This window comes from Mizuhopecten yessoensis, unplaced genomic scaffold (genome assembly GCF_002113885.1).
Source record: "Mizuhopecten yessoensis strain PY_sf001 unplaced genomic scaffold, ASM211388v2 scaffold2681, whole genome shotgun sequence".
Lineage (NCBI taxonomy): Eukaryota > Metazoa > Mollusca > Bivalvia > Pectinida > Pectinidae > Mizuhopecten > Mizuhopecten yessoensis.
Window position 1 is genome coordinate 446,564 of NW_018404667.1, and position 8,530 is coordinate 455,093.

Here is an 8,530-nt window from a genome sequence, read left to right on the forward strand (position 1 = left end):
AACGACAGTATGACTGTTTGTTTGTTTGAATGGATTGTCATATCACGGGATAACGACAGTATGACTGTTTGTTTGTTTGAATGGATTGTCATATCACAGGATAACGACAGTATGACTGTTTGTTGGAAAACGACAGTATGACTGTTTGTTTGTTTGAATGGATGGTCATATCACGGGATAACGACAGTATGACTGTTTGTTTGTTTGAATGGATTGTCATATCACAGGATAACGACAGTATGACTGTCTGTCTGTTCGAATTGAGTTTTCGTTGTTAAGTAAAACAAAAATGAGAATTTCTGTTTAAAGGAGTTGTCTGTATCATAGATAAGAAAGATAAGATATACTCTTAAATTGAAGGGAGTTTCTTTGCCACGGTTGATAAAAATAAGAATTTCTGTATAAATTAAAGGATTGCCCTTTTCAAGTATTTACTTTGCCACTGGCAAAAAAAACCAAAAAGAAATATTGCTGTTGACTTGAAAAGTTGTCTGTTTTAATCATAATACATGTGTGCACATTTGGTTGGATTGGATGGGTTGCTTTTGCCAAGAATGACACAAGTTTATATATATATCTTATTAAAACGGTTGCCTATTGCACGTATGTGAAGGAATTGCTATAATTAGGATAACAAAAGAATGAATTTCTATTTGTTACAAGGGGTTGCCTATGTCACGGACCAGATGCACGGTAATTGTACAGCCATGAACATAGACCTTACCTTTGACGGAGCGAGGAATGGCGCCACGACGCTTCGACTTATAAGCTCTCGCGAATTCTTCTATTTTAATGCTATTAACTTCACGTATGAAGGAGTGGTAAGCTGTTCTATTTTGATTATTAGGTCTGCCTAACCTGCCTCCTCCTCCTCCTCCCTCTCCTCCCTCCTCCTCCTCCTTGACCATCCTTGCTCCTCTCCTTCTCTCCTCTCTTCCTATTGCCTTTCCCTCTCCTTCTATTGATCCTCCTGATCCTCTTCGTCTTCCTCCTCCTCAGACTATTCTGTTCTTCAACCTCATCCTCATTTGCTAACCCGTGAGAACAAATGAATGATGATGTCACGTAAACTTTTGAGTACATGTGCAGATAAACACATTTCGGTATTTTTCATAAAACATTTTATACTTCAGAACAAAGTGCGAGATATTGACGCCGACACCTGGGTCGGCAAGCGTCCAAATTACCCACCCGGTATCGGCGGTGTATCCACCTGGCAATGGTATTTCACAACGGTAAGCTGAGAAATAAATAATTAACTTTTATATTTCACGAGAACTAAAATGGGGGGGGGGGGGGGGGGGGGTGCGTCAAATACCTTGTTTGACTGTAGATTTAAGATTAATTTCCACAGACTTTGTTTTGAAATCATATAACTATATAGATATATTTCCTCCTCACTAAAGGGGTTACAGTTTATAAGGGAAAGAAGCTTTTTTGGCGGAATTGAATTGATAAACAGTATGTTTTTATTGATATCAGAATAATTGGTTCGACACTAACACTGGGATGTCACAAGGCGGTGTGCCGATACAGATGAACATTGATGCCCCAAACGTGAGTATCGTTCTAAAATTTCACATTTTTTTTTTAAATTTACATTTTTCATTTTCTATATATAATCTATATACATGTGCAATTCATTTCATTTGTATATTATTACTTTATCACTGTTTATACAAACCTTGTGATATTTTCAAAACTTAACCACTTTTTGTTCATTTTATTAGCAGTCCTGATCAATAATATTGATATAACGTAAATATTTTCAAACGTTGGCATTCCAGTAAACACATCTTAACGAATCTGTTATTTATTACTCGTTTAGTTAACATGGTGGTCATGAAAATTATACATTATATAAAAGTATATAGTGACGTATACTTCCCCCGACGAACCTCTAAAGAGGTGAAGACACTACGAAGGTACTAAGTAACTCTTTTCATTTGTTTTGTATATAGAAATATATTTATATTTATATTGTATTATTGCCTTTGTTGTCATTCATACAGGCTGGAATGAGCTACGAGTATCACATGTTTAACTTTAAAAACAGCGTACCAAACCTTCTTAATTATGACGTCAGCGCTTGCTATATCGATCGCGACAGGAGGATGTTTCAAATGAAATTCCCAGGTGAGCAGTCCAGCACGGAGTGCTTTTGAAGTATATCAAACTGCTGTGTTTATATGTTAAATAAATCTCAAGAGATATATCATAACAATAGTAATAATGTTTACCGGATGTTAAATTTAATAGATATAGGATCTTACATGAGTTTTCATTTCATATGAGATTTATGAAACGAGTCTAAGAATTTTTCAATTTAGCGAGCCTCTGGCGAGCTACAACGAAACATTCGTGACGAGTTTCATTGATTTCATGTTAGATTAAAACGAGCGTAAGATCCCTTTTATCACATAAGCTCATTTTTTTGTCATTTATTCTTGTAAAACGACAATTTGCATGCAACCTGGAACCAGTGCGTAAGTCTGTGACGTCAGGTACGTGTCCTAGGCGTGACGTCACAATTGAAACAATTGAAACTCACAACCAATCACAGGGCTGATTGGTCATATTACATGGGTTAATACGCAAATAGATATGACATATGTATATTCACTGGATAACACAGTATATTATGCGATAAATATTATTCCATGGGGTAACATTTTTGTGTCTATCTCACACACAAAATATTTGATTTTTTCTATCCATGTCTTTTCTGCCACTTATCTATTATGCAATATTAATTATCCCTAACCTTCAAAATTAAGGCTTGGCACAATTAAGATATTGTAAATAAAAAATAATAATTTGGATTTCAGAATATAATATATTTTTTCCAATTCATGTTAAACATGTTGAAAAGAAATCGTGTAAACTGTGAAATGGATCTGCATTGGGATAAATTTAAATTACACACATTTCATGACATTTTTATAAAATGAAATAAGTAATTTATTGTATATCCGGTATTGTTTTTTTTTCATCAGGTCAATATACAAGTGTGGTGGATTCTAACTTGGACCAGTTCAAATACTTCGTCTTAGTGGCCCTGACAAAAACAATGTCTGTTTCTGCTCTCAGAGTATCCAACTTACAGGTAAGTGCGCATGCTCGAAATTCCTGCAGTTACGCTCACTCACGTTCTCTGCTCCCCTGGTATATGTCATGGCAAAACCAAAAGGCCGCGGTCAGTTATTTACACTTATGCACTACCACGTGCTTCTTTTAATGTACATCAAATAATCAAAGTAGTCTTCTTGTATCGCCGACAAGATATCGCTTTCAATTCAGTCATGACCGATTTCAAGGGGAGATAGCGCAAGAGAGCGTAAACCATGGAATTTCAAGGTTATTAAGTGTTGAGCTCACATTATCACATAAGGGCGCTAATTGGGAATTTAATGTTCTCTGTTTTTCTTCATAATACTTAAAAACAGTATTGATTAGAAATTTTACGAACGTTTCCTGACTTATTTTAACTTGCTAGCAAAAGTCCAGATGACTATATATTCTTGATGACTTCTTAAATGTGTACACTTAAAGTGATGACGTAACAACAATTATTCCTACGTCACTGTACTTCTCTAGTACGTACTTCATCTTATTCATTTACCCCTATTTTAGTGCTTTTCTTGAACGTTGGCATATTTTTCATTTCTTTCCTTGAAATACTATAATTCAACACCTCTTTTTCATAAGAACATATCACTTCCTCACAAATATTCAAGAGGTTTTAGCAATTCATTCAAGACAACAGGCGATTTTTTAACAGAATTCCAACTCTTGAATAAAAATATATTTTTCTACCTGAATACGCTTTCAAAGTTAGACTATTGCTTATTCTTGAGATAATGTTGTCATTAACTATTGTAGCAAGTGTCTGGAGATTTAATATATATGCTGTCGTTTGGCCAGCTTGTAATAATAATAATAATAATTCGAAGTTCTTGTATGCAGCTTCATCACACCCTAGTTCGTAGGTCGTTTCAAAGCGGTTCACAAATTACTATCCGTGGTTATAGGGCCTTTGCAACCAGCCAATATCTTTCTCAACTCCCTGGGGAGCATACAGCCGGTGCTGCCATTTCACTAGCACAAGCCAGCCACGTACTCAGTTACAGCTGAGTAGACTGGAACAAGCGGAGTAAAGTATATTGCTCAAAGATAGAACACACAGTGCTGTGACGACAGTCGAACTAGCAATTCTTCGGTCGCGAAGTGGTTCAATGGAGCAAAAACCTAATAACAACACGACATACTGAATCTATCGCGTTAGTTCATTCCTTTATTGGAACTTTACACCGGAGGAGACGTTCAGCTCATATGAAGATACTTGTAATATTTTGTTACTATATATATATTTAACAGGTTATATTCGACAAAGACATTGTCGTCAGTTTCGAGGTTCTGGACGTGGCCCCAATACTGGGTGACGTCACTAATCATCGCGTTGAAACACCATTAGATACTGCAGCCACCAAGTTGATCAACAAAATCCACTCTAAACAGTTTTTCATTACCATGCATTTCAACAATAACCAAGATGTAAGTAATCATCATTTATTACATTTGTACATCTGCTATGCTAAACCATCCACATTGTTTTGTTTACTGTAAAGTGGAAACTTTCGCGCGTGGAAATGTTCACGTTCTTTAAACTGGTCGCGATATGGACATTTTCGTGTTGGCAAATCTTCATATCGTCTATGTATTCCTGCGTGAATGTCTTCGTGGTAATACACTCAATGGCAAAAACGCTAGTATTTCCATATCGCGAAAATATATTGTACAGGTACATGTTTATTACCTATTAGGTATTCTTAATAGTTTACAGGTATGATACCAATGCCTAAGAGCCTTATTGAGACGACTTACCTGTGGAACAGCCAGACAGGAACAGCAATTCCTCAGAAAACGTCCGGATACGGAGCAGGTAAAGGGCTTCAATATTTCTCGATTTAAGGGATTGGAAATCGTATGAAGGGTACGTTGCCACATGTAACGCAGCCTACAGTCATCCTTTCGGAATTCCTGGTTTAACCCCTCGTTCTTATGGGCATTCCATGTTTAACTTTCGGAATTCCTGGTTTAACCCCTCGTTCTTATGGGCATTCCATGTTTAACTTTCGGAATTCCTCGTTTAACCCCTCGTTCTTATGGGCATTCCATGTTCTAACTTTCCAAATTCCTGGTTTAACCCCTCGTTCTTATGGGCATTCCATGTTTAACTTTCGGAATTCCTCGTTTAACCCCTCGTTCTTATGGGCATTCCATGTTATAACTTTTGGAACTCAAGCGTTCCTTTTTCTCGATAAATGTTTTTTTACTGCCTTGAATATGTCATGACAGAATGGATGGTTCTACGTACCACGGGTTAGACATATTAGACTGGCTCCGTCTCTAAAATTTTGAATATATTATTCTACCAAGAGAAGATAACTCTGCAATACGCAAAGACGGAATAATGAAAATATGAATCTGTCGGAATTGATATCCCTAGAATGCAAAAACTATTCTATTCCGTCTTTGCGTATTGCAGAGTTATCTTCTCTTGGGAGCAGGTATTGATTGTTACGTCATTGGTTTGTGCGAGAAAATTACGTCGTTTTCTCAAAAATTGATGACATTACTCTCACAAACAAGTGACGTAACAATCAATACCTGTTCCCAAGAGAAGATAACTCTGCAATATGCAAAGACGGAATAAGTGGTCACGTGTGTGTTAGTTGTGATCATCTTTCAAACGGAGGGATAATCTAGTCGAAAAAATAGCTTGGTAATTATCTACACAAGATTGGAGGCTTGTATCCATCTACATGTAGATACAAGTTTATAAGTCTTCAATCTGTTACGGATATAAAAGGAATTGTGTGGTGACCTAATAAGAATTTTAAAAAAGCCTTTAGTTTTAACGAAACTGCTTTGTAATCTTCAAAGAAAAAGGTAACGGCCTTAGCGAGTGGTCAGCTTTTTACGTCAAAGACCAATCAAATGGCTTCTTACAGTTGTGGGATCGCACGATGTGTGCACGATGTGCGAACGATAAAAAGTTGGACGATCATTGCTTTCGTACATTTGTGTGCACGATGGACGAACGATGTGCTATAACAATCGTGGTTGGTGTAAATTGAGGAATGCCTTAACAATATATACGGTTTCGTGTGTAAACAAACATGTATGTCGAATATGGTTATTTTGAAATATATTTTATAGTTTTTACGTTACATACTATAGAAGAAGAAACAAAACCGTCTGTCATAACACTCAAATCATCATTGTTTATGTCAAGAAAGATTTCAAAATGTGAACATGTAAACAGCTGATTCTATTTTTGACCAGGTGTGATGGCAGCAGTGGGTGTGGTCGTTCCCATAGTTTCGGCAGCTCTGGGTGGAGTGCTTGCTTTCTTCTTCTTCAAGTAAAAGGTAAAGCCATCCCTCAAATTATGAAAAAATATAAAAAAAAATATATAAATCAACGGCACATTTCGCCAACATATTATATTCAGCTTTTTGCCATCTGGACGGTAAATGGAACCCTGCCTAAATATTTTGGAACATTTCAGGATTGGACTCGATGAAAAAATTGTCTATCGATTAATAGCCCGGAAACCAAAGTGAACTCTGAAAAAAACCTTATTAGTCGCCGGGACTATTTCCTTGACATCTGTTGTAAGATCACGTATAATGCTCGAATTCCCTATGTCGAAGGACGTGAATAGAGACAAGTATTCAAGTATTAGAAATCATGGGGAAACGAGTACATGTATTACTTTGTATATGACGTCATCAAAATATTATCGCATTTTTTGTTTGTTTATAACCTGAAACACAAAGCAATGCAAATGCGTGTTACAAACTTTATAAAAGCATTGTTAAATATTTAGTAGTGACTAAATAACGTCTGTACACGGAGGTGAACTCCAATAGGCGAAAATTTCGCGGACAAAAATATTATCGTTCGCACCATCGGACAGTATGTTTTCGTTTTGCATTGTGGGTATACACCATCAGATTTGTAAAGTAACATTAGAATGATGGCGAATTTCATATTCTATACTTATTACTACAAGTAACATCATACTGAGTACGAGAGTAAAAGCGACTTTTTTCAAAGGTTTTTTATTTTATCAAATCTAATTGAAATATTGTACAGATCTTACATACAAAGGGAATTTTGCAACAAGAAAAATCCTATAGTAACCTTCTTCTGGATTCCTGAAATTTTCGAAATCTTATGCTAAGAATTGAATTTATTGAAAACATATGGTGTTATTCGTTTCCCATGATATCTGAGTTTCATGAAATTCTCGAAATCTTATGTCAAGAATTCAATTTATTAAAAAACACATTTAGTTTATCACGATTGTTAATTCACAAGTTAGCATGCACAATACTCTCGAAAGCACAGTCCTGTAGTTTGGGGTATATAACCTACCGTGTGAAGGTGACTGGGTGGTAAAGGGTATATATACCATACCTCCGTGTTGACAGTACTTATCTGTGGTATTACTGACAAGAAGACTCATTTACTTCTTTCAAATATTTTATTTCATTTTTGTCAAAACGTTTAATATTCTGGTAATCGTGACCTAAATGAAATAGTATAGCCATTGTTCATTTCTGTAATACATTTGTAGACCGGGGCCCGTATTCATGAAACTGTTCTCATGCTCAAGCATGGATTCTGTGCTCAACCCAACTTTCTTGTAACTCGTTTAAATAATCTCAAACGATCAAAAAGTCAAATGTGAAAATTGAAAACAGTATTTGGCTTCGAGTCTATTAAATATTTTTTCAAATCATTGACAAAATAAGAGTTGTTTATTAATTTATAACTAAAACAAGAAATTAGGCTTGAGCACAAAATACATGCTTGAGCATGAGAACGGTTTCATGAATACGGGCCCAGCCAGTTTTCGTCTCACAAAATCACCAAGGGTGTATGTTTTCTCTTGTGTTTTCAGACAGACGAGGATAATGCGGTTCACAATGCCAGTTTGCATAACGGATATTTATATCATCACACTGAACTAAAACATTCAGAACGGCGACGGAGGACTTTAAATGTAGCATAATGTGCATATATCGTCGGTGTATTGTGAGGGAAGGAATGCAATACTTGGAAGCAGCAAAAAAATGTTCCATGGTAAAATTAACGTATTTCATCATTTCATGACTTTACATCTGTTTGCTGGAACTCGACGTCATTATTCATAGAGAAGTGAATGATGAGTGGATACGTGATATTGAACTACATGTTTCATAAATAGTCGACAATATGTGCAATATCTGAATAAAATATTTACATTTTCACGTACTGTTTGTAATTCTTGTGTGCTGTCTACAAGATTTGATTTGACAATAAAAATGGTAATGCGTTATTTCTAGTCAATGATCCCTGTGTCACTGCAGAAACACACTAGATAATTCCAGTGTAGCTTTTTATGTATATTGTTACCTTCCTTAACATTTCTTCAATACGATTTATCAGTCTGGAAATGTAAGATTGGTTACATTGA

The 8,530-nt window shown here is 35.8% G+C and overlaps 1 protein-coding gene across 1 annotated transcript in view; it reads left to right on the forward strand.

Moving 5' to 3' along the window:
* Window positions 1-8,324, forward strand: part of LOC110446368 — a 29,264-nt gene extending 20,940 nt beyond the window's left edge. Inside the window, exons 8-16 of the mRNA XM_021491489.1 lie at window positions 664-821; window positions 1,134-1,235; window positions 1,483-1,557; window positions 2,013-2,136; window positions 2,997-3,106; window positions 4,378-4,554; window positions 4,837-4,942; window positions 6,349-6,434; window positions 7,976-8,324. Of these exons, the coding sequence (XP_021347164.1) occupies window positions 664-821; window positions 1,134-1,235; window positions 1,483-1,557; window positions 2,013-2,136; window positions 2,997-3,106; window positions 4,378-4,554; window positions 4,837-4,942; window positions 6,349-6,431 (935 nt within the window). The 3' untranslated portion in view covers window positions 6,432-6,434; window positions 7,976-8,324. The remainder of the gene's footprint in view (window positions 1-663; window positions 822-1,133; window positions 1,236-1,482; window positions 1,558-2,012; window positions 2,137-2,996; window positions 3,107-4,377; window positions 4,555-4,836; window positions 4,943-6,348; window positions 6,435-7,975) is intronic.
* The last annotated feature ends 206 nt before the right edge of the window (window positions 8,325-8,530 follow it).